The sequence below is a fragment of the Gymnoscopelus microlampas genome (genome assembly GCF_963454915.1).
Source record: "Gymnoscopelus microlampas genome assembly, chromosome: 3".
NCBI lineage: Eukaryota > Metazoa > Chordata > Actinopteri > Myctophiformes > Myctophidae > Gymnoscopelus > Gymnoscopelus microlampas.
In genome coordinates, this window is record NC_139940.1 from 42,324,374 (window position 1) to 42,352,127 (window position 27,754).

The 27,754-nt window shown below is 43.6% G+C and overlaps 1 protein-coding gene across 1 annotated transcript in view; it reads left to right on the top strand.

Moving 5' to 3' along the window:
* Positions 1 to 27,754, top strand: part of zfpm2a (zinc finger protein, FOG family member 2a) — a gene marked incomplete at its 3' end in the record, with an annotated part of 144,399 nt that overhangs the window by 30,772 nt on the left and 85,873 nt on the right. The window contains exons 2-3 of the mRNA XM_084053345.1: positions 10,421 to 10,579; positions 20,708 to 20,800. Coding sequence (XP_083909471.1) covers positions 10,421 to 10,579; positions 20,708 to 20,800 — 252 coding nt within the window. The remainder of the gene's footprint in view (positions 1 to 10,420; positions 10,580 to 20,707; positions 20,801 to 27,754) is intronic.

A 27,754-nucleotide genomic window follows, 5' to 3' on the forward strand; every position in this document is an offset into this window, starting at 1 on the left:
GACACCGATAAATCATTTGGCCCGGCGGGGTGTGTACCTAGCAGTGACTTAGAAACATATAATACTTTACAGTGGGTTGACGTCAAACATTTCACCTCATTTTCTGTGTTCCACTGCCCCTACTAAACAAGCGCCACCCTGCAAGAGACTTATTATGTATGAGAGCGTACCCCTAGGGTACCGCTGCATATTATTTTGGTGGCCTACCTTTTGCTTATGGTCAGAAGAACACAGTGTGTGTGTGTGTGCGTGCGTGTGCGTGCGTGCGTGTGTGCGTGTGTGCGTGTGTGTGTGTGTGTGTGTGTGTGTCTAAGTGTGCGTGTTGAGATGAGGAGAGGCAGTACTAATGCCTAATTTATGCTCCGTTGCACGACAGATCTATAAGCTCACAACTCGGCGCGTCCGTGACGCACTGTGAGCTTACAGATCAACCATTTTTTTCGGACGGCGCGACACCGCCGTACGTACGAAGTGCAAACGGGGGCTCAGAGAGTGAAGCGGGGCCCAGCGAGCTCCACAGAGAAGCAGGCTGGCATGTGCAAGAAGCCCTCGGGCATGCTCAGAGGTGCCTCCAGCATTTTAATGGCATAGTCAAATGCCAGCATGTTTTCATGCTCTTCCAATTCTAATCCATTGGATAAAGAAATAAGCGCGTCCGCGTTCTTCCTCCTCAACAGTCCTGACAGAAACACTGGGCTCGACAACACAGGACCTAGCGACTCTGTAAACATTGCCGTGCTCCAGCGTTGTGTCCCCGATTGCATTGAGATACTCAACGGAAATATGCAGACTGTCTCTTTCTCTTTGCCCTTCTTCTTCTTCTTTTTTTTGTTTTTTTGTTTTGACAAAGAAATAAAATAAAAACCTTTGAAACACATTTGTTCTCCCTCTGGTTAACCCATTGAGAACGGGAACGCATCCGTGTCATTTTAGATTTCTTTCGCTATACAAAAATAGCAGATATACAAGCTCACAGTGTGGCACTGAGTGCCGCGCTATGAGCTTGTAGATCTGCTATTTTTGAAAAATCATGAAAATTTGTGCAAATCTTTGAATATAGCCATCCATCCATCTTCAACCGCATGTCCGGGTCGGGTCGCGGATCTTTGAATATATATATTTTTAAAGCAAATATTTGTAACTAAAATCTTTGCTTCTGGGTGTCCCTGGAACAAAATAGATATTTTTATTTTTTATATTTTTTTCAAAAAACTGTTAGAATCGGCCTCAGGTCTTAATGGGTTAACACTCTGTCCAGTTGTCAAGAAGAATCATTTGATAGTGATATGGGGTTCTTCGTCCCAGGCAGCCAAAGGGTGTGTCTCTGTCTCTCTCCCTGAACCGTGAACATACAGTACTGTTAGTGTAAACTTAGAGCGCCATCTAAACGCATGATGTCATAACAATGCTTGACAACATGAGGCTCTGCCTTGTCATCTGTGGTACCACAGCCTCCCAGAAGGATGCATTTCTCTCTCTCTCTCTCTCTCTGTGTGTGTGTGTGTGTGTGTGTGTGTGTGTGTGTGTGTGTGTGTGTGTGTGTGTGTGTGTGTGTGTGTGTGTGTGTGTGTGTGTGTGTGTGTGTGTGTGTGTGTGTGTGTGTGTGTGTGTGTGTGTGTGTGCGTGCGTGCGTGCGTGCGTGCGTGCGTGCACACCGGGGCGTGCGTGTGTGTAGTATGTGTGTGTGTGGGGTGTGTGCGTGTGCTTAGCGTTGTGAGCTTGTAGATCTGGCTTTTTTATCGGCTTTTACTATGCAGTCCTAACATTTGTATAGTATTTTGTGTGTGTGGGTGTGTGTGTGTGTGTGTGTGCCCGCGTGCGTGTGTGTGTGTGCCCGCGTGCGCCCAAGTGAACATGTTTATTCAGCCTTCGATTAACCCGCCCTCGCTCTTTCTCACCGCAATTTCCATAGGAGCGTGTGCGTCGGTGCTGGAGTTTTGAAGCAGTTTTGTTGACTGTTGATTGTAAAGTGCCCGAATTTAGGAACGCAGCCATTTCTAATCACCAGAATTACATTGCTTAGCAACCGGAAAATCAAGTTAAACAATACCATTGCTTATTCTTGGTCACACACAGCAGCTCTGGAGAACACACCCCGTGTCTACTGAAGCTGCTCTGTGCCCCTCCCAACACACACACACACACACACACACACACACACACACACACACACACACACACACACACACACACACACACACACACACACACACACACACACACACACACACACACACACACACACGCACACACACACACACACACGTTTAGATTACTATACTTGTGAGAACATCAACATTTTAAGGACGAAAATTTTATGAATGCCATTTTTCAAGTTTTGTGCCATTCTTAACCCTAATCCTAAAATCCTGAAAATAACGACTCTACAAGCTCATAACGTGTCATGCTGCAACGTTTTGTGAGCTTGTAGATCTGCTATTTTCAGTCAGAGACACCGGCTTGTATAAATCAGGCATAGCTCCATACAACCACCTAACCTTATAAATACCTTATCCTAACCTTAATCCCATTTATTTTGTGAGGAGCAGGAAAATTGCCTTCACAATGTCTATTTTTCAAATTCTACCATACTTGTGGGGGCATTTGACCCTCACAAGTACACACGCACACACACACACACACACACACACACACACACACACACACACACACACACACACACACACACACACACACACACACACACACACATGCATACACAACCAAAACAATTCACAGCCCTAAAATATACAAATGGTCGTTTATGTTATTTATTTTTGACTGGTGCTTAAAGTTAAAACTTGAGAACAGGCTGTGGTGGATTCTTTCTTTCTTTCCTTCTTTCTTTCTTTCTTTCTTTCTTTCTTTCTTTCTCATGGTTCATGCGGTTACCATGCGGTTATGGTCCCCCCCCCCCCCCCCCCGTCTTTTTCGTTTGAAATGATTAATTCCTGCGAGGGTTTCTGTGGCATATTAAGCTATTAAGAATTGCATAAATGGTATCTATTTTATTACAGTGATCAAGGATTAAATTAGAGGCTTGAGCCCTGTAACCTATACACCGGGCCTCCTCCAAGGCCGAGGGAGCCCTCAGCATCCCAGAGGTCATTAGAGAGCAGCGCACAAGATCTCCCCCCAAGTCTCTCCACAATATCCCTCCACTCTCTCCTCAACTACCTCTTTCTCCTCCTCCTCCTCCTCCTCCTCCCTCTGTAGACGCCTCGACCTGCTTTACAACAGTACCAGAGACCAGACAAGACTGTTACTCTCTTTTTCACACTTTGCAGCAAGAGACAGAGGTGTGTGTGTGTATCAGTTTCTTTTCTCCCGCTGCGTGGGTAAACGCTATAAGACTGTAGGCGTACGGCTACCTGGAACGGGAACCAACGGTATAGGGTTACGAAGCACGCGAGCGGCAAGCCACTTTGTAACTTGAGACAAAGTCTATGTATTTCTAGATATCGTCTCCGTCGGCGCGGAAACCTCATACGTCCAAACACTGTTATTTTTCAAGTATTTTTTCTTTTTTTTTTAAATATGTTTTTAGGGGCTTTTTGGCCTATATTTATAGTTTTACAGTAAAGACAGACAGGAAACAGGGAGAGAGATGGGGAAAGACATGCTGCAAAGATCGTGGGAAACGGGACTCGAACCCGCGATGCACTGTCATGCTACTTTGGAGCCTAGGTGCCCGCTACGCCAGCAGTCCGGGCCAGGATTCAAATTCAAAAACGGCAAAAGTAGCAGATCCGCAAGCTCGAAACGTGGCGATTCGCGCCGCGTTTCAAGCTTGCGGATCTTCTACTTTTCATGCTTTTGTGTGACACTGTAGTATGAACAAGTAGGGTGTTAATTTACACGCAAAAAGGTAGAATATGGAGATAAGAGGTTTCTGCCCGACAGCAAACGATATACTTCTATATGTCCTCCCCCACATAAGTTTGGAGAGTCCCGTGGCGTATGTGTGCATTAACCTGGAGGTGTGGAGGGCCCCGGGTATCAGCGATGGCACAAAGGAGCCAGTCACAGGGAGCAAGGGACTTGGCAGGGGGTTGAGCCGTGTGGCCCTGCTGGATTTTCGGGGCTGCCTTGCATTATGCATTACACACACAGTAAAATCCTCAGTGTTCATTTATGCATCTGTAGTTCCGGGAGAGAGTGTGCAAAATAATACGCAAAAAGGGGTCCATTTTGGTTCCATTTTGTACACTCTCAGAGCTAAACGAACGCTCATGGATTTCACTTGTGCAGTCTCAGGTGCTCTCAACGTTTTATCCCCCAGGCCAGCAGCTTGGACACGTTTTCAATGGACCTTTTTGGACGGGAAAACTGTATAGGTGGGAGCAAAAAATGATTACCCATGCTTCTAGAGATCTGCCGCTTTGTTCTGTCAGATTCAATTACCTCACCTCTAATTAGGGAGCCGTATGAGGAGGCTGGGTTTGTGATCCGCACATCACACTGTGGAGTCGGCTGATAATGTGAGGTATCGCTATCGCGGCCCGACCACAAGCTCCCCACATTGCGGACGGTTGAAAAAGCATGCCATGAAATTAGCAGTCACTCACACTGTTCAGACTCTCTCTCTCTCTCTCTCTCACATGCGGACGCACGCATGCACCTACGCACACGTGCATGCCACGCACACACGCACGCACGTATGCACGCACGCACGCACACGTACACACATACACACACGCACACACATACACACATTCATTGGGGAGTCATTTTTTAATGATAGTTTTGAGGCAAGCTGCACAGTGGGTGTAAGAACAGACCTGTAGGGGTCCGAGTTAAATTTACACTCAGGATTTTACTGCATGGGGGGGGGGCATCAGTGCCATGTGTCTTTCCGTTCGCGGTTTTAGCTCATTGAGGCACATTTTTTTTAAACGAAAACCGATTTACCGGGAGTGACTGAGTGAGTGAGCGAGTGAGTGCGCGACATTACTTTTTCATGACGGATATGCTCATTCCAGCACCTCGGCCCATGGTCCCGCTCTGCCCTGCTTCCCTTTCCTCCGTGACTCATTAATCCTCTGTCCATCATATGGTCCCAGAGTATCAACCCCGTTTTATAGACTCAGCGGGGGCATTACCATATCCCTCTCGGAGGCTCCACTCCGCATGGCCGATCCCTATCAGACAGAGGCCACGCCACGAACAAAAGAGCCACTGTGATCAGGCCTGCATTCAGGCTACCCCAATGTCTCTATTAGCATTGGCCGCTCCTGTGCTGCATGACTATTTGAACAGGGCTGAGATTTCCTCCTCTTGTCAGCAGAGGAAGGCCCAGATGAATGCGGATGATAGAGTCCAGGATGGACGGCGTGAATGGCAGGGTTGTGGGGGGGGGGCGGAGTGGGGGGGATAAACTGGACACTGACACTGACTGAGGATGGGGTTCAGACGGGGCTAGCCAGGGCTAGTGGTGGTCAGTGTTGCCAGATTCTGCGAGAGAAGCAAGCAACCAGGTCTAGGAAAACCAGCCCAAAAGAAGCGACGATGGGCCACATGAGCACTTTAACATATACATCAGCTATTTTCAAATAAAATCCTGCGGGGAAATTATAATAAGCAGATCTGGCAACCCTGGTGGTGGTCGGGAAGCTAGGGCACAGTTTCCTGGAGCAGTGTCTTTTTAAAATGGGAAATGGACGGTTAATATTGAGATTGAGGAGAGGAAACCCAGCCCAGGGTTATCTGTCTATGGAGCCTTGTTTGGTTTTCGCAGGTAATGCTGAATTAACCACATTAACCCTGGTGTCCTTATTCGGGGGATTTCATTATAGCTGAAGATTTTCAGTACATTTTCCCCCCAAAATTTCACAAATCTGTCAAAATATGGAAAACGGCAGATCTACAAGTTCACAATATGTTGCGTGTTGAGACGTGTTGTGAGCTTGTTGTATCAGCTATTTCCACTATTCATCATACAGTGGAGTATATAGGGCTTAATCCATTAAGACGTATCTGTGTCATTTTAAGATTTCTTTGGCTATTCAAAAATAGCAGATCTACAAGCTCATAGCGCGGCAATGAGCTCGTAGATCTGCTATTTTTTTAAAAGAGCTGGTGCCATGTTTTTGCACTTTTTCTGTTTTTCATGTGTCTATGAGGTTGATAGAACTTCATTAAGCCCCCCGGTGGTGGTTTTATGGTGTTTTATGTCTTCTCTGACTATTTGGAGTTTCTTCCTGGAGGCTGAAACCTTGAGGGTCAAACGTGCCAATAGAGAAACAGCGCTTTAGTGACATAATAAAAACATACCCTCCCCCTCATTATCATAACACAACAGGTGTGGGTATGAGGAGGAGGAGGGACTAGGACAGGTGGGTGGTGCTAAGGTGGTGGAGGAGGTGCTAAGGTGAGAACCAGGTATACTTAATGAACTGGAGGCGTGTCCACATAAAAACATAATTTTAACAATTTCTGTACACTCCTAGTATAACCATAATACCTGATGATTATGTTTTAGGGGGGGGGGGGCGGGAATCACTGAAAATCACGGCACCCCGTCTTTAAAATCGTGGAAAATGTGTGCAAATCTTTGAATAGATACTTTTTAAAGCAAACATTTGTAACGCAAATCTTTGCTTCTGGGGGTCCCTGGAACTAAATATTTTGAGATGGGGGTCGGCGGCCAAGTACATGTTATTTGGGGGTCCGGGTTGAATGGGTTAAGTGGTTAATAATGTCTGTGTAAGACAGCCCGCATGAAGCAGTTGCTTTTAGATCGTACCGACAGAGACAATTGTCACATGCAAAGATTGAAAGAGACCATGGACTACTGCGTGGATGTCCTAGTGACTACGTCAGCTGCTGGTGTAGCGTGGCTAGTTGGTTATACACAAAATCATCTCCCCAGCGAGACGCCTTATCCTTTTAAAATGTCTTTGTTTCACAGACTTTTGTGCGTGTTGTAATGAGTCGCAAAGCTTTTCGGAGGCGGGTGGGTGTTGTTTTCTGTTCTGGAAAGTGAAATGCAAACGCTCTCTCTCGGCTAGTGTCATTGGCCATCTGAACTCTAGAGGAGGCTTGATAAGAGGGCAAAGCAGCAGGCATTCCTCTGGCCCATTCGTCAGCAGCGCCTATAGCATTGCACCAACAAGCGTGGGTCACACAGTGAATGTGACAGGATTTTAAACAGTACACAACTAAATATAGCAGGAACGCCACTATCAGAAAATGAGTTAGGAGTGCAGTGCTGGTCGTTTAGAAAGTCATTATTCTTATCATCGCTGTCTCTGAAATAATTTCAGGTCTCTCCATGCAATGAATACTGTATAATAATAACCTAAACATGTGAGGATGCGGACACAAACTTTGGTAATCTACGTATGGAGTCCCCAAGGAGTAGCCATCAGGGCCCTCCTTAATGTGTGCGGCGGTGTGTTTGCCTCATTCAGTAAGGACCCGGGGTATATCTCCTATTCCCTATCAGTTCAAAAATGGTCAATTTTAGTTAGTATCTGCTGGAGTATAGGCACCGAGATGGCCTCATTTTGAGTCCATTAAACCCCTGGCTCTATCTCATCTTATCTGCCTAATCTTTTGTGTCTTATTGACCATGAAGTTTATCTGTAATCTCCCTTTACTCTTATTATCACGTAACCACTGTAGGTCTATTTTCTGCGGTGCGGCGGCGGTGCTTCTATTTGCCAGCAACAGGGGAAAGAATCGTTGTACACACAGTTCTTATTCAGCTGTGTAATGGAATGTGTACAGTCTGTAAAGAAATGTATCCACCCCCCCTCCCCACCCCTCCAACCCCCCCTTTCTTTCGCACCGTCCTCAATTGCCTTGGCAGACACATTTAATTCCAGTCATGCAATCTCCCCCCCTTGATATGCCGATATTTATCTCTCAATATCATCTCCGAGCGATGGTGGGACTCATTGAGTCACTTCACGGCTCACTTCGCTCTCCTCAGCGAATCAGCAGTTCAGCCATCAGATTAGATCATAAAAACTGTATCCTAATTCAAAGCGCCACACTCTTGCCTCCACAGTGTCTATTAGAGATCTGTGTGCTAATTCTTTTCATGTCCGGGGCTCCTGCAGATGTAGACTTCTACAAAGGAGTAATTTATAAGGCTAATGAAAAGAACGAGCGGTTTGTTGGAGATCAGGGGGGGGGGGCCTTTTATGAGGGCGGCGTGCGTGGAAGAAAGGGAAACAGGAGAATCACGCCAGCCCCCCCACTTTCTAGAACTGGAATTATTGCTTTATTAAAGCCGAGGGTCTCACTCCCGTTACAATAGAACAAACATGTTGAAAGGTGTCAGGGTGGATACATGCTCTCAGACTAACATGCTCCCAACAGCATCCAGGGCGATGCGCGGGAGGCTGCAACCTAGCTCATGTGTGACAGGAGGGAATGGATAGAGTATTCACATCTAGTAGGCAGCAGTGACAACAAAGGTGCTTTATGATTATTCCCGCCCCCCCCCCCCCCCCCCCCCCCCCTCAGTTTAAACACAGAGTCACAGCTAGAGAAAGCCAATATTTGTTTGTTTTGCCGAACACGAAAACGTGGGGCTTCTGCCCCAACTGACACAAGTGTTATTATTTCAAATATGAAGTAACCGTACTGTATATAGCTACTTGAAAAGCTCCATCATTCCTCTACTGTGGTAATTCGTGGGGTGACGGTGGAGATATGTTGGGGAGGGACGGAGAGGTGTGCACACTGCACATTATGTTAATAACATTCAAATGCCGGGTGAGGCGGTGCTTTTTATTTTATTTATTTTTATTCAGAACTAATACAATTCAGGTAGCCCGTACAGTAATTCCATCAGCGCCCTTGATTGAAGCAAAATGGTAATATGCAAATACCAAAAAGAGATGTACAGCTACAAGCAAAAACTCGGAAATCATTTAGATTTAAAGAAATAATATTGCACAGAGGGGGGAAAATTAATCACACGGAAAAGTGTCTCCTTTAAGATTGCACTGGTGTATTACCCGGAGGCATGGAATGTAAATGGAAAATCAACATTGTACCCTCTGATAAGGCTAACAAATTAATAAAAGTATTTTCTTTTCCTCCTCCCATGCTGATGCTCGTATGAAAAAAAGTCTAGAAAAGGAAGTTTTTTCTTTCTTTCTTGCTTTTTTTCCCCCCGTCTCTGAGGTTTTGTCTTGCAGGTAGTGGGATTAACATCAACACTCACCTTGGCTGCATGTCAGCGTGTTTTCCTTTATTCAGTCTCAACAGGGCTTTTTTTTTCTTCTTCAGTTGCATTGCTAGTGGGAAGAATCTTTGGGAATTCTTTAGGTTATAATACCATGCTTTATTCACACAGCCATATCCTTGCCTGTAACTTAACTGAACACCAGAATGTTGTCTTTCAGAAACCTTGTACTGTACCTGGCATATTTCAACTTGTTATGTTTTTTCATAAAAAGTGGTTAAGTCTGTCTGTGGGTTTTATAAATATTTAACCAATGAAAAAGTATTAACAAGAGCTTATGACTAAATAATAACATTGGATCCATTTGGGACACAGGTTCTTTTTTCCATTTCCTGAAAAGTGCACAAGCGATTTGAGTGCGATGCGAGAGTGCGTATTAGCCAACACCAACTCGGGACTAGGGATGGGACAATATGAAAATGACATGTCACGATTATTGTGTCAAATATATTGGGATTAACGATATTATGGCGATAATGAAAATATGCCTCAAACTTAAAATGCCACTTTTTGTTAACCACTTGAAACTCCAGCATCCCTATTCTGGAGGGAACGCTCGGTGAGCTTGTGGATCTGCTATGTTTGGCGAATCGATCTGTGTAGAGTGAAATACCGTAAGAGCGCACTAAATGCGCTCTTTACAGGTCGGTTTGATCAAGTATAGAGGGTTTAAGAGGTACTGAAAAGCAAATTCATCCTAGTGTATGACGGAGGACAATGTCACGATAAATTTAAATGTTTTTTATCACGATAAATGATAATAACGATTATCGTCCCAGCCCTATTCGGGACTCCTGAATCGCTGCCCTCCACAGACACCCTCCTGTCTAACATCAGGGTCTTGAGCTCTGCAGTGTTGCTATGATAAGTAACCGTTTTGGACATACAAGGTTTCTACCCCGACAGTGACGGTATCATAACCATCCCTCACTGACACAGTCCATATCCTTGCCTCTATACTGAACACCAGAATATGCAGATTATAGACAGCGCTGTACAGTGAACTGTTACTGTATCTGCATCTGTAACGAGGGAAACAACGAAAAAAAGCCTGAAGGATGTGATGATGAAACTATTCAACATCCCCTCCTGTGTGTGTGCGTGTGCGCGCGTGTGTGCGTGTGTGTGTGTGTGTGTGTGTGTGTGTGTGTGTGCGTGTGCGTGTGTGTGTGCGTGTGTGTGTGTGTGTGTGTGTGTGTGTGCGTGCATTCCCCGCAGGTCCTCTGGAGGCCGGCCTGGAGGAAGACGAGGAGGAGTGCGTCTCGGAGGAGAATGAGCTCATGACCAAAGAGGAGTTCTCCGTGGAGGAGAACTTCTCTGCAGAGTTTGAGTCAGAGAACATGGCCTGTGAAGACATGGAGTACTTCTGCAACAAAGGTCAGGAGCACCAAGATGTTTTTTCTTTAAGTCTGTTATCACTGGGGGCATTGTTTTTTTTTTACCAAAACTTGACTCTAAACATGTCGTTGTATATTGTTGCTATCAGGCAGAAACCTTCTATCTCCATGTTTCACCTTTTTATGATGTTTTGTTTGTATCTCGCAAAAGTAGCAAAAAATATCCAATCTACAAGCTCACAGCGCGTCGCATCAGAGCGTTGTGTGTGAGCTTGTAGACATTGTAACATTGTTAAAGTGAACTACACAGGATCCTTTGGAACACACTGGTTCTTTAATTCATTTCCTGAAAACTAACCTAACCTTTGGACATAGAAGGTTTCCATCGGACGGCAACGATATATTACATGAATCATTATACACCACATAGCATTGATATACATAATATGAGACAACAAGCATCAACAAATAAGTTGAAATCAAATGAGACCTAATGAGATTCATAAACGTATTCAAACCATTTGCGAAATAAAATCTGGACGACAAACTATCTGGCGCATTGTGTGTCCACAGATCAGAAGTTCTCTCGCATCGCCCGCCTAGACTTAACCCATTCAATCCGGGAACACATCTCTGTCATTTTAGATTTCTTTGGCTATTCAAATATAGCAGATATACAAGCTCATAGCGCGGCACTGTAGATCTGCTATTTTTGAAAGAAATAGTGAAAATGCGTGCAAATCTTTGAATATATATATTTTTTAAAGCGAACATTTTAACTCAAATATTTGCTTCTGGGGGTCGCTGGAACTAAATATTTTACAAATGTTCGCTTTAAATATATATCTGCTATTTTTAAATAGCCAAAGAAATTGAAAAATTACAGAGACGCGTTCCCGGATTGAATGGGTTAAAACCATATACATGTACAGTATATATATAGATATTTGATCCCCCACAATCCTCCCAAGAGGAGTGGTTTGATCTGAGGGAAAGATGGCACCCGCAACATTGGCTCTTCCAACTGCGATAGGCGCCCTGTGAAGGTGCGCTTACGGTGCAGCGATGCCACTGGAGAGCGTAGCCCATTCCCTTTGTAGCCTCGACCGCATCTCTCTGAACCCTTAGCAGCACCTGCTATTGCTCGGAGGTCCATGGACTAAAAAGGGCCTGGCGTCAACCCGGAGCCGCCCAAGTCGTCTTTGAACTCCAATTCAATTAGATTGCTTCTTTGTATGTTTGTTTCATTTTGGTCACACCTCGCCATCACAGGAGCTAATTTGTGGTCTGCTCCAGGTTATAGTGCGAAGATGACAGAGCTGTCACACACACACACACACACACACACACACACACACACACACACACACACACACACACACACACACACACGTACACACACGTACACACACGTACACACACGTACACCCCACCCCCTCCTTCCCGACTCCATCATACCCCCCAGACACAAGGCTTCGCTACCCCAGGTGTCCCCACTCTCACTGGCTCACGAATGCCATAAATTTGACTTTTTAATGAAGAAGAAACCCTTTGAATGTCTGTCTCATGGTCTTTCTTCTTCTGTTTGAATTTTTACACTTTTAAACTGATTTGCCTTGTGGGATTACATTTTTGAAGACGTCTTCAGAACAAAATAAATCTTTCATGTTTCAGGTGGGCTTCGCCCCGGTAATCGTATCAATAATGCGTTCCTTTTGTTCTCGGGAAATGTTAAAAGCCGCAATTGTTTGAAAATTGCAATTACCAACAAGCCCTCCTTTCTCTTTAGCCTTTGTTCCACTCATCATATATTCCAATAAACTTAAAATTACACTCAATGATTTCACCATGACCCAGTAGTTACAAGAGCGTGCAGTACACATTTCAGGGTACAGCACAGAAAAAGCACAACTTCTCAAATCTTCAAAGAACCTTGTTAAAGCCAGTTGATATCCTTATTGTCTCGGGTAAGACCATGGGAGAGACTGTGACTTGTATCGCCTTTCTCAATAAAGTCAAGCTAAATAGCAATCCAAAGTGCCAAATACTCCTTTTTCCAGGACACCAGTAATCTCTCCCTTGTCATATACACGCCTTACTAGTCAGATTCTTTTTTACTTTCGTTATCTAAGCTTAGCTAAGTCTCCCATTTCCTCCTAAGTCCTAAATTATGTACTGTCCAAGTTTCTTTCTTCCCCCGTGGCAAGTTGTGCACAAGCATCAGGTGTAGCCATTTCCCCCATGATCCGCTCCTCAATTAGATCTCTTTCAAACTAATTTAAACCTATGTCTGAGTGGCTTAAATTTTTACCCCACTTATGTGATACTGCCACGAATTAAACGGGGACGCAATCCTGGCCGCATTAAACGGTTTAAGTGTGTTATTCCTCGACTATAGGAAGCAAAAGAGAGCCCCCCTTGATTAACTAAACCCTCTCAAATGTGATGGTGCGCTGTAATTAGCCCTATGTGGAACGTGAACGTTGGTTTTAAAGCAGCCACTCATCCCATGGCCTTTATCTTCTGCGGCTTCCCGGAGAATAAGGTCTCTCGTGTAAGGTTCCTCCACAGAGCAGTGACTCTCTGGTCTTAGCTTAGCCTTGTATCTGTGTAGTCACTCTCTGAAATGGGCTTGTCAGGGGGACCTAAAACCTCCATTAAAAGTTTCAGCCTATAATAGGTATTAAAAAGCTGTAGGAACACAAAGAGGAGTACCAATTTTCATTAACATATGAAGCACTTATTAACTTTGATCAGAGTGCGGTGAAGTAGCAAAGCTGCTTAAAGGCGCAAAGGTCAAGAAGTTGAATGCCACCAAAGACTCAACCGTTTGCCTTACCCTCGCAGAAATGGGGGCTCCTTAGATAAGTGGATGGAGCACCTTGAAGCCCCATCTTGGCCGGTGGCTTGAGAATCTGGTCGTTGGGTTGGTGATGATTCTATGGGTTGGTTGATGACGCCGTTTTAGCTGTTGGTGTTTCCCACAACTCTTACATTTTTTTGTCCTGTGCAAGAAACCTGCTGCGTCCAGCGGCTGTCATCTGTGGTTATAGAAATAACACTAATGTCTGGTAAAACTTCAAGCATCATCGGTTTTCTCAAATCGACAGTCAACATGTCTTTCCCTAGCCTTATGCACATTCCTCTATGTACAATGCTCTGCTTTATCCATCTGTGCTATACAGTAACTAACTGTGTGTGTTTGTGCACTGGATCAGCTATCTTTTTTTACCAGTACCTTGTCATCTTCCATGAAATTCCTGAGAAGCCTCTGGCAACTGACCATAATCAGCAGTTTTCTATAATAATGCGAGAGCAAAATTGCTGCCGCGTGAATGTGGTCAATAACACAGTGCATCGCTGCTGTCGGAAAGAAACCTTGTATCTCCATATTTCAATTTATTATTATGTTTTTTTTTGTTGTAAATGAATGCCCTACTTCATCATACAAGAGTGAACAAAACAAAAGTAGTGAAAATAGCCGATCTGCAAGCTCACAACGCCTCGCATTGCTTGTAGATCGGCTATTTTCACTATTTCTACGATAATAATAAGGAAAGGTTTTGGACATGCAAGGTTTCCACCCGACAGCGACGACTGAAGGGCAGCAGTGGCTCAGGAGCGAGAGCCGCTGTTTGGGAAACGGAAGGTTCCTGGTTTGATCCCCGGCTCTTCCCAGAATTGTGTAGAAGTGTCCTTGAGCAAGACACTGTCTGATCCTTAACTGCTCCTGATGAGCTGGTTGGTGCCCTACGTGGTCGCCGTCAGTGTGCGACGGTAACGCACATTATAAAGCACTTTGGATACGGGCACTGTAGAAATGCAGACCGTTTTGATACAGCATAGGTGTGAAATGAAGTAGCTAGCAGGTACAATAGGAGTGAACCCAAGGGAGAGAAGACCATACATACTGTACATGAAATTAGAGGGGGGGCCCTACCTATTGAGTGCTCGGAAAAAGAGAAAAAAAGAAACACATGTTTAGAAATAACCTTGGCTTTCCCTTGCGATTTAAAAAGAATCCCTCCTCAAACAAGTTCCTCTGTACGGTTAATTCCACATTTTATGAAGGCCCGCTTGTGAAGCCCACCCACGTGAACGCGCTGACTCCACAGTCAAGATTTATACTCTATTGACACAGCTAGCTCCATAATTGTAAGAGAGATACCATTTTTATTTACTGAATGGCATCTTTTTACTGAAATTGTGAAATTTCACCTTGCTGGTTCCCGTCCTTTATTGTAAGGAGAAACATATGAGGGGGTTGCCTGTGAAGTTCAGCAGAGGGTGTTGTCACATGCGGCTCCCTTTGTGTCTTCAAAAATGTTCTTTGATGACAAACGACTGCCTGAGCTGGCCCTGACTATAAATTTCCATGGGATGCGTCTCATATGACAGATGTAAAATACCTTTTTGTGAAATACTGTTACTGTGGAAACTGTGCTTATAATGATCATGCTTACAGTGATCAACCGTTTTATATGGAGCAAAAAGCTTGGGACGGAATCGTTCCTATACAAATGCTGTTTAAATGATTTGCAGCTTTAGTAATCAAGTACTGTAGTCTGCTTACAGTGTTCATTTGGGGTATTTTCATGCATGACAACATATGGGGGGAAAAATGTAAAACTGCGGTAATTATGTTTTTTTTTTTGGGTTCTTTTTTACTTTCGCCAGTGATACTTTGCCTCGCGGTAACCCGTCTGTTCAGGCTGGCTACCCGAGGCTGGTGCTGTGTGCACATTAGAATGATGACGGGAAAAAACAAAGTCATCTTCTCTCAGTGAAAAACATAGTCTCCTCCAAGCTTATGACAAACTGCCAAAAAACAAGCCATGGAGATGCAGCAATGAAACTTGGTTTTCCTCAGGCTACCTTGTGTAGTCTAATCAAACAAGGGGGAACAGTCATGGCTAGTGATGAAAACAAATGCACACGGGGAAAACACCTGTGGTCGAAGCCGCCCTCTTCAAGTGGATCGACTACAGCTATAGCCTGATTATAATTTTGACTACAGAAAAACATATTTTATATGCAGTACTCTGTGTTATAGTGTATTTGAGTTGTACACTGTACAGTTATTTCGTTTGTGAAGTTATTTGAAAAGAGTTTGAAACAGTTATACTGTATTTTGACACAGTCAATACAATACAGTAAATAAATAGCAACGCTGTCTGTTTCTTTACTTTATATTCGTATAATAAATGAATATACAATTGTCAATTATATTTGAAAAATAATGTGGTTATTATAATCATCTGCTTATAGTACAGAATGTGATTCCTAAGAGGTTTCCACCTTATATGATTGTGTCAGCCTATACCACACACATGTTTCCTATTCATTAATATATGTCACAATACATTTAACATACAGTATGAATATTTGCATTCACATGGTACAATCCCCTCTATGTTACTAAAATGACAAAATGATTATGCAGACAGAGACATTTTACTTCATTACAGATGAAGGGCACCTGGATATTTTGTACAACAAAATAATAAACCAACCTTGACCCCTTTGGATGCTCAGAGAGTAATCTCACTCACAGTAGTCAGAGACATGCAGTAGTAATAAACAGAGAGTGGCAGAATTAATTATGCCACTTTTTTTGTGTAACACAGAAGTAATCAGAATCTCCAGCAACAGAAAACCAAGATCTCCTTGGCTCTTTTGCCATGGCTGCCAGCCGCCCAGAATGGTAAATGTGGAATTTTAATGCACAGTTGATGCTGGAGAATATGGGGAAATGCTAATTTGTGGTGCGATAAGATGAATCGAGTCATCCCTTTAGCCCCATTTGACTCAGTGGAGGAAATTAATCATTAATGTTTGTTAAGTATGACAATCTAACTGGGCCAGATCTACATGCTCAGAGACTGAGGCAGAGTGAGATAAAGACCCCGGCTGCAGACAGGGAGGAAAACTGCCAGATTCTGTAATGATGGGAATTTATTGGCATTTAAAGAGACAGTGGCAAGGCATTTCACTAATAGCCTCCCCCCATTGGAGTACTCTGCCTGCCACAAATTGCATACAATTCAACTCTATTTTTCAGATAGTAGAGTAGTCTTACAGCTATGCTTGACTTTGGCGAAAAAGGTTGCTTCTCGCAATTGACTGTATCCGCTGCAGTGTAATCTCTATCAACAACCAAATGTAATATCAACTGACTGGCACTACTACTGGAGCAACATTGGAAGGCATTCCTCGTATTATTACGTTATAGAAATCGTTGCTATAGGTCCACTTTTGGGGTGACAAGATGTTGATGAGTTTAGAAACATGGCAGCAGGTTAGAAGCATCTCCAAAACGTGCTGCAGCACTAGCCAAGAATTCAGTAACGATTCACCACATTCACCATTGAAATGGACAATACAGTAATGTGACTGTAAAATCCATCCTTTCTTACATGGGCTCTATATATTTGCAGAAACGGCGACCTGTCTCTAGGCTCAATGGTCAGGATTAGAGTGTTTTGAGCTCCTTAAAGTCTCATGCACGAGATTGACATTTTCAAGGGCTTCCTTGGTAGAGACAATGCTAAAAGGGAGAGGGAAAAGCCAATATGACTTTGTTGCTACCTTGCTGGAGGAGTTGTTTGTGTAAATCGCCTATAAGCTTATTGACCTGAATGTGTGGTGCGCCGCATGTGACTGCGATTTGGCTCGGGAGCTGTCCTTTGATAGAGCAGTGATAGGGCTGATTTTAACAGCTCACTGGCTCCTCTTGCATGCCCGCCAACCCTGCACCCAGCAGGTCCCCGTGCTCCCCAGCCCTCCGCCATCCCTTCTGTTCTACAGCCCTCTCGCACTCACCCTTAAGTGTCTCCATTTGATTGCACAGAGGAGGAGAACGCAAGCCAGATGTAAATTATGATCGAGGCGATAATGCCGAGGATGATCATTGACAATCTGTCTCCGTTGATAAGGCTGCAGTGTTCCTATTCAGATGACGAAACAAGGTTGAGAGACTATTGCTCATAGTAGACCTCTCTGGACGAATTGAAAACCCCCTATCAATCTATTTCTATAGCAGAAAGGTCAAATGCCGTCGCATTCTGGAGCCATAAAAACGGGTCACTCTATTGCTACAGTACGTATTGGCAGTTGTTCCTTTTATCATACTGTACAGTACGAGTGGGTGAGTGCTGGTACAGCACTTATTCCTTCCCCCATGCTTTTTTCTTAGTGACATTTGTGCAGGAAACTTCATCAAAGCTCTGTGACATTGTTCCCTGTGAGGTTGCCTGGGTGATTGTGTTTAAAATGCATTGCAAACTGTGTTAGATAGAAGGCAGAAAATCCTTAATCACTCCTTAATTAAGGAATCATCTTGTAGCTTCATTTCCCGGGCTGTAATTAAACACTTCCAATACGTTTCGTTACAGGGCTTAACATGTTCGCCTGAGATCAAGGTAGTGCCTTTAATGTTATCTCCCCGGCTTTTTTTTTTTTTTTTTTAACTCCGCTTCATTGGAAGGAACTGTTGATATACGCCTTTGTTATCCTCATCATAATACGAGCCTAGTATGCTAAAGAGGTTCTCCAAGCCCAACAATAAATAGTGGGGGAATTGAGTTGAGTGGGCTCACTGATAATATACTGGGTGAGGGAAGAAGGGGGGAAAATCGCCAGTCCAAGCAGACACTTGCATAAGCAAAACTGGGTCATAATGACCTCATGTACTGTAAGTAGGACATTTCTGCAGACTTCCCTTCAGTATAATTTTTTTTTTTCCTTTTTCTTCTACTGCTCTTTCAGTGTGAGGCAGGAAGCTGCTATCCTTTTGGCAATGTTTGCTACCTTCTTTGAAGTGAGCCATGTGTGTAAAAAAAAAATCTAAACAGTTGTGTGTGTGTGTGTCTGTGTGTGTGTGTGCGTACGTGCATGCATGCATGCGTGCGCGTCTGCGTGTGTGTGTGCGTGTGCGTGTGTGTCTGCTTGATCTGGAGATTAACGCAACTCAGAATGGACGCGCCCACAGAGGGAGTGCTGTGTGTCCTGTGGCAGTTGTCACAGGAAGTGCTCTAAAATGCTTTAGGGAGCCATTGTAGAAAATAAATCAGATATGGTTGCAGTAAACAACCATATTTACGTCTGCGTCTTATAATGTGATGATATCTAATGATCTTAAACATGCATCGACTGAGCCAAGCTGTATCATCGCGATACCATCTTCATCATTGTAATAATAATAACATTAACATTACAGTCAGTCTCATCTCATCCTCGCTGTGTCCTATACAATGAAGTGTAATAATCCATTGTAATAATCCAGGCGTGCCCATGGCCGTCCGCTGTTGGGTGTAAAACATCAAAGGGATGCGGTAGATATGGTGAGCCAGGATAAAGTGAGAGAAATGTCCCCTCCACAAACTCCCAGACTTGCCCCAAGCAGGTTAGTTCTTATGTGGCCAAGTTTTGGGAGGCAGTGTGTGCAACCGCTGTGTCAGCCACATTGGATTTATTTAGAACACCACACTAGGGGCTCCTACTTAGCACTGATTTATGTGCCTCTAAACTTTGAGTATAAACTGGACTTGTGCATGCAAAAATAGAGGATTCTTTTTTTTTTTTTTTCCAACAAGGAAAGGTCCATCTAGGAACACTATGTCGAGGGCTCCCGTCAGTGTTACGGGCTGGTCACGGGAAGGTGGAGCCTGTTTAACAAGGACTTTAAGCACTTACTTCCCAAGGAGAGAGATACCCAAATATCCCAACGCATGGCCTCTGCGAGCCCCGAGACTGTAAATCAGCCCAACATCCTATAACACACAGTCTGTCTCCTTCCACAATAGATCAAACAGTAATAAATAGCCACCTCTCTCCCACACATTGCTTTCCTTCCTGTTCCATGGGCCTTCCTCCTGTTCCTGCATGCACTCATGGGAACTCCTTTACATAAAAAAGTGTGCAGCAGCTGGACCTGGTGTTAGCCGCAAGTCACACAACACACTCAAGAGAGGCAGACAGAAGAACATACATACAGTAATCACATGGATGCACACCCCAGGCACACACACAGGCTGAAAATAGGCAATCTACAAGCTCACAAGGTGTCTCCACGCTGTGACACCTTGTGAGCTTGTTGATCGGCTATTTTTGGTGCACAACACCAGCACATAACTAAGTATAAATCAGCCATAACTTCAACCCTATAACTCCTAAACCTAACCTCTAAATGCCTAATCCTAACCCTATAACCCCAGCCTGAATCATTTCCTAATTATAAGTTTCAATCTTTTTTTTTAACCATAAAACAACGGTTTCTGGCCCGAATGGCTGGTGTAGCGGTCCGGGCACCTAGGCAGCCTGACAGCGTGTCGTGGGTTCGAATCCCAATCTCTCTCTCCCCATTTCCTGTCAGTCTACTGTATCTATCAATAAAGGCAGAAAAAGCCAAAGAAATCAACAACAACAAAAAACAAAACAGTTTCTCTTGTGAGGATCAAGACAATTGTCCTCACAATGTTGATTTCTCAAATTCTACTATACTTGTGGGGACATTTGACCCTCACATGTATATTAATACTTACGCATGCAATCACGTGTACACAAACACACACACACACACACACACACACACACACACACACACACACACACACACACACACACACACATGCACACAGCATGCATGCATGCGAAAGCATGTGTGCACATGCAGACAAATGGATGGCACAGACGCACACAACTCGGACATCCGCATGCACGCACGCATGCAAAACATCTGGGGTGCTTGGCAATTGCATACATTACCGCTGATTGTGACATTTAACAATGAGTATTACATGGGTGGCATGACCGGAGTGTCTTGGCTTTACATCCTGACTTCCTTCCACAAGGACAATGTCCCAAAGTTGTTTGCAAAATTCCTTGTTTGGAAATATATTGCAGTCCATAAATAATACAGTGTTGAATTAAACCACGTGTAGACATTAACTACATGAACCCCTATTGTCCCTTTTCTAGAGTGAACATTCAGCGAAAATAGCAGAGCCACAAGCTAGTTACAGTAGATCGGCTGTTTTTGGAGAAAAAAAAGGGAGGGGATCGAGTATAAATCCCTGTGGGACACCTGGCGACGAAGTATAGGGTTTAAGTGGTTAAACCTGGATTGAATGTGTATTATGTACCATTCAACCGTTTCTCCTTCTTACAGGAGAGGAGGATGGCAATCGAGAAGCAGGGGATTCGGAGATGGACGGACAGAACGAGAAGAGCAGACACCCACCAGAAGACTGGGATGGACCAAGTAAGCCAACCAATAACATCACTTCCCTTCTTTAGAAAGCATTGACCATTACCGAGATGAGATAAACCTGCACGACTGCATGATAACACTGTATAAGCTACCAAATAGATAGAATCATGTGCACAGTTCATTTTAGAAATGTGCATCGCGCTATAAAATATTCCTCCTTGATGAAAAGCTTTGATTTTCAAAAGAGGAATGGAGGAACATAATAATAGCACAACCTCTAATGTTTCTGAAGTTGGAATACATCTTCTGCATTCTTTCTACAACTACTGTAGAGGGGAAATGGTTTGGGTTGTTGTGATGTGATCAGCTAAATGGTATACATTTACCATTCAGCTTGTACAGTACATTAGGTTACCATGATTGAATGGGCTAGCTAGATTTAGTTGCTTTGCTGTTAATCTTTCTGTACTGTACTTGAAAAGAGACTAGCTTCCCAAAGAAACCCCATAGTAATCACTAGAAATTGGAGCTTTTCTTTTTTTGAAAATATCCTGTTACAGTACCAGGCATATTTTCCTTGGTTTCTTCGAGTGTTTAGACTTTCCATTATCTTGTTTTGCCCTCTTTATTTAAAGTCACTTCATCACTGTGATGGATAATAACATACTAGTTACGCAGCAATTACTGTTCGGCAGTACGCCTACGCCCACACTGCTGAACACACAGAATACAGTTCCATTTAATGCGCAATATGACCTCGAGAATTTATTGCAGGTACATGCGTTTATATATTTTCTAAAAGCGAGAGAAAAAAGTGGATTTTGGCAAGTTGTGCTAGCTAGCCAGAAGCCCCCTGGGGTGTGTATTTTATACTGACAGTGAATCAGTGTTATCACACCTATCAGATAATGCATTTATCATTAAATTTCACATTTGCATTTAAATCTGGGGAAGGAAATGAGCATTGCTGGCTAAAGATAAGAGCGGAGGGACGACAGTAATAAACCATCACTGTGATCAGTCAGGAGACAGGGCTGAGGGGGTCAGCTCAGAAGTGTGGGGGCCGTGACAAAAAGAAGGCATCACATGCGGAAAAAGGCCCTTTTGGGCAAGAAAATGCTGAGCTTAAAAATAGTGCTTTGAAAGGCGGGATGGATGTACTATGACTGGATCTATGACTGACTGTAATTATGCTTCCTGCCTCTCCGCGGCCGTCAGAATGGGAATTAGCGGCTCAGAACACACTGCTGGACAAGCAGAGAAGAGGGGGGGCGGGGGTGAGAGAGAGAGAGAGAGAAACCAGTGAGAGAGAACTGTGCAGAGAGAGAGAGAGAGAGAAATGGAGAGACAAAAATCTGAGACAGACAAAGACTCTTAAGCCTGACTTATACTTTGTCGCGCGACGGTGTCGCTCGGCGACAGTAACAGATTTTTTCCGCGACGCATCGCCAGGCGCCAGCTTGAGAATCCGTTATACTCGGCGAGCGACACCGCCGTGCGGGCGAAGTACAAAGCAGGCATTACGGGATTAAAGTAGTGGATTTGTCTCATCGTTCAGTGTAGGGTTGGTTCCAACAGCTGCAGCCGAGGACCTGATCGGGAGGACATGGGAGCCATTTAATGATACAGCGAACCACAGACAAGCCGGTATCTGGTGGTCAGCCCTGCGGACCAGTGCCTCTGCGTTATCACGCGATATCCAGTTTGGAGACAGCAACGCTGCTTTATAACCTCTACTGTAATACATACTAAAACATGTCATTTAGCACACGCCTCTGTCCGATAAAACTCAAAGGGAACACATTTTCATATATGTATGGTTCCCCCCGGGGGAACAGAACTCACATACTCATGTGGGCAGATAGTCTTCCAGTCTGTTTAGCCATACTGTTCTCTATCAATTATCTTCTTAGCAATTATTCTATCGATTACTTTTTTGATTAATTGAATAATCGAGAAGCATAAAATATATGTATTTATTATAAATGAGTGGATTAACCACTAACATTTTTTTAAATAGCAGATCTACAATATATATATATATATTTAAAGGGCAAGACCACTTTGTTGATTTTGCTATTTTTATTATGAAGAAAACCCGGACTGGATCCGCGGATCCGGATCCGGATCTTCAAATAGTAAAATCTGCAGGAAGTTGGTATTTTTATTAAAAAAATAAACAGTTCTGGGTTTGGTGATGATCTATATTGTCTGAATTGTCACAAACTTTGTTTGTGTTCGTTTACGTACTAAAAGAGTGACTTTGAGAGCTGTTTTACCATACAATGTAAGTCAATGAGGAGCATATTTTGAATTCTCCGTTTCTAATCAATGGAGCAATTATTTTTTATTTCTTGTCCACCTTTGGAGTTACATCGTGGCAAGGTAACTACACAACACCAAACCTCTAACAAAGTGGTCTTGCCCTTTAAAGCTAGTTTCCTATTATGACATGCCCTAAATACAGATTGATTATAAATCGATTATTTTATTAAATGGTCAATTATTGATTGTATTTTTGTATATTCGATTAAATCGATTATTTTATTAAATGGTCAATTATCGATTGTCTTTTTGTATATTCGATTAAATCGATTAGTTTGATTAACGGTTGCACTGTTGGGCATCGAGGCAGTTCTGAACTACATTCTGTACCACCCGCCAATATGAATGCCTGCAATCAACAGATGATCTAACGTGCGTTTTCCATGACGCATACCAAACCAATTAGCCGGGCAAAGTTACAGTGAGGCATTTGTACTCTTCCTCTGTTTTCTCAATGGGCAGCACAAAATGGGCAGAAATTAATCTTGGAGCATAATAATAATGCCATTCACTCTCACATCATGGCTGCCAAGAAAGGTCATTTCCCTTTTTAATTTTCCCCATTGTGTGGGAAAAGTCAGATGGGCATGTTATAATTTGAATAAAGAGTGGAATCAGACAATCAGATAGGGTACATTTGAAATGACATGACTTCCTGTTCAAAGCGATTAAAAGCAAATTTATTTAGTTTGAGACTGTCTACCCTTTAATCTCTTTGTAAATGTTCAGATAGTGGCCACATTCAAAAAGTTCTTTGTCGTTGCCTTTGGCTTAAGTTTAAGCAGGTGCGATTACGATCACCAACAGATAATTTTTAATCACTCTGTGTGTGCATCTGAATAGGATGTTAATGTAATGGCTATATTGCATAAAAGGGGAGTGAAGCTTTTTTTAATGAGGTGGGCTAACTCAGAACATGCCCACCTGCTTTGGTGATTCCATTGAAGCACCTTCATACCGGTTCTCTTTTTTGCAGAGTAACAACAAAAGGTTTCACGATATACATCCTGCAATTGAAGTTTTTTTTTTCTTTTTTTCTTTTCTGGTATTTCATCCCCCCGCTTTAGCAGCTCATCAAGTCAAGTGGCGTCTGGGGCTGGTCCCTGCTCTCTGTCTGTCTTCCTGTCTGCGACGGCGGAGAGCCGCGTGACTCGCTATTAATCTGATAGCTCATTCTTTCTCTGTTGTTCGGAGTACTACACTGTAAATTCCGGAGTGTTATTTTAACTCAAAGAGAGCGTACGAAACAGAACGAACAGCAGCTGAACTCCACCTCAAAACGCTTTGCAGATATCTTAAGTTTAACCACTTAAACATCAGCATCCGTATTGCTGCGACGTGTTGTGAGCTTGCCGATCTGCTATTTTCTGCGAAAGCTTTCCCCACAATAACCCAAAACAGAAAGAAACACTAGTATTGAGCCCTGAGGGACTCCGGTTATTCACATGGGGTTTAAGGGGTTAATGCAAGCTTTATGTCCTGTGACCTTCTTCAGTGGTCACAATGTGACCTTCCTCAGTTTATAAATGGACCCTTATGGGTCCATTTGTCTCCATTTGTACCATTCTGGGAGTTACAGTCCTTAAAGCTCCATTTATTTTCATTTGTGCACTCTCAGTTACTGTAAATTAACACTCCGAATTTTACTATGTAGGCTTCTGACGTGGATCCTCCCAGAACACCCAGTCAGTTTCCTCCGTCTCTTCATCTCTCTGTCTCTCTCTCTCGCTTTCTCTAGAAATATGACCTTAAGCAAATCTGCACAGCAATCTTCTTTTTAATGTTCATTTCCAGTCACGGATGTTTTGCAATCAGCCACCGATATGGGTGATAGCATGTCAAGCTATTGTATTCATTTTCATGGACTAGCGGTGATAAGGATCTCAGCCTTCTCATTCTCTCTCTCTCTCTCTTTCTCTCTCTCTCTCTCTCTCTCTCTCAGACTTCCTCTCCTCTAGGCTAATTGAGAATGAAGGGTGTTAGCTAGCTAACTCTGCTAATGAACTTGTTCTCAGCCTTATCTAAATGTCTGCTGGTGTAAGCCACACCCCCCTATAAAACTCGTGGAAACTCTGGGTTTCTGAGAGTGCTGCCATTGTAAGCAGCCATGCCATTTCTACAGGATGTGCATGTGCTGTAGGAAATAATATCTGGTCCAGTGTAGTGTTTTATTGTATGTGAATCTACTGTGACCCAATGAAGTGGGTTTTATAGGTGATAACATACACTCGTAATGTGCACTATAACCTTTAATCCCAAGCGCTGCGTTATCATATTGACTATTTACTTTTGAAACAATACGCCGCCTCGTTCTCCCCACACGAGATAAGCGAAAATCCAGATTTAAGATAATGCAACAGAGAACTCTGGAAAAAGGTGCAAAAAAAGGTTGCTTAAACAAAGGCAGTGAAACAAGCGAGAAGGAGGAGGAGATGAGCACTAAACACAAAGGTAACAGAAGCGATGTGACCACCTTGCCCACAAATCTCCTCGCTTGGCTGTCCCTGACGGGCACGGCCCAGCCTGCTCGCCTCTTGGTGCCAGCTGGGCACGGGCCACGGCCAGGCAGGGGTCAGATGAAGGAGTGGCCGTCCGAGATGGTACCTGACAGTTGGACACAAGCGGAGCCCACCTCCTGCCACCCCAATCCTTCTTCATCTTCCTCCACCCTCCCCCCTTTTAAGACATCAAACCATAAAACGCTCTCCGGGAAAACGTGGCTTCTCTTCATGCGCTTCTCTGAGTCTCATGCTCTCGCGCCGAAAATAGCAGATCTACAAGCTCTACAAGCTCACGACGCGTCGGATGGAGACGCGTCGTGAGCTTCTAGATCTGCTATTTTCTACGTGCAACACCGCCATACGACGAATTATGAATTAGGCTTCAATCTTGACTCCAGCCAGCCCAGAAGTGCTTGTGGCTGAACCTTCCTCTTTCAGTCCACACACACACACACACACACACACACACACGCGCACACGCACACGCACACGCACGCGCACACACACGCGCACACACACACACGCTCGCACAAAAACAATAACCATTTCAGGTTTTATGCACATATGTTATGCTAGGAGAATTGGAGGCCCAGATGGCTACGGTGGTGTGGCAGGTGCCTCAACAAATGTTTGCGGTGGCCCGTGCTGCTATTTATATCGTGGCGAAACACAGACATGCAAATATTTGCAGGAGGACGGTGGGACCTTTCTTTTTTTTTTGAGTCAAAATGACTCACAACAATATAAACAGATGGGATTAAACATTCGATACGTTCACTTGAACATTTTATATGCACCCAGTTCATCTGAAGGAAGTTCTTGTTTTAGTCAAATTGAAATCAAAAGAAAGCTTAAAGTGAGGCCAACCCTCAGAGGCGTCTCTGATTTATAACGGACTTGTTGGTTCAGATCATGTTCAACTCACTTATAATTCAGCTAATTTCATGAGTAAATTTATACTGTCATTTATTAACTTAAGATAGCACTTTTATTTTCAGTTCCAGTTTGCAAATTAGAATCTTCTTTTTCCAAATACTTCTAAATAATTGATTTTTTTAAACGAAAATCCACTTCCTTAACTGAATAGAAATTAAAGTGAGCTGACAGCAAGTCTAGAATCAAATACCGGTTAAACGTTAAGAGTTCTGCATTTAAATGATTGTGTGCTGACATGCCCTCAGTCAGGTGGCTCTCCGTGCCGTGCATAGGGCATTTCTAACGTTTCTACGTAACTTGGAACCCATGTCTGCTATAAAGTCAGGGTGTTGTAAGGAAGGAGGGGCGAGCCGGAATGAGGGAGAGAGACAAACGGAGCCCAGATGCAGATTAGGCTGCAGAAGATGAGGGTGTAAAAGGGATTTAATGGTAGGATGGATTAGAGAAATCCTTGTAACAATGTTAAATAATTATGGTTCCAGCCGAGATCAAAGCACCATTGATTGAACCCCTCCAGCCTTCAGCACACTGAGTCTTGGAAAGCAAAGATTGGTAAACTAGTGCTCAGACCACTCCGGCTGCTCCAGTTAAATTGGATTGGTAAAATTAGGATATAGATGAATCCTTCAGGAGGCTTTCGCAGGGCTTTTGTCACCGGAAATGTAGCTTGGGAATGGAATGAAAGGTTTGATAGTGTACTGTCTTGACAGAATCATAAGACGGGGATGTCGCAGCTGCCTCGGCTGATACCTAAGCGTTTTAAGTAGACTTATAGACACTGTTGACTGTTATATCAGCAAACTGAAAACTTTCTGCACAGGCTTTCATTTGCGTTTCCCCCCCCCCCTTCTTTTCTTGTAATCATGAAATTTGGACGTGCATCATGGCAATTCTCTCTCAAAAGGATGGTTTTATCTCCCTCCTCCAGGGGTTTATTCAGAGTCTCCTGACAAGTCTCGTGAAACATGAATGACACTATGAGATAGCTGATACTGTTGATGAAAGTCCATCATCAGCTACTCTGCGAGTAGTTCTGGGGTCCCTAAGTGATGTTAAACTAAATTGCAATAAATGTCTGTATCTGTAAACATTGTCCATCGCTTTTCCTGATAAGTTTATTTTCGCACTCTTGGTGAAATGATTCACAATGGTTTTGTGTACACACATCACGTTCACCTACCTCCATTCCAAAACACACACACACACACACACACACACACACACGCACGCGCGCGCACGCGCA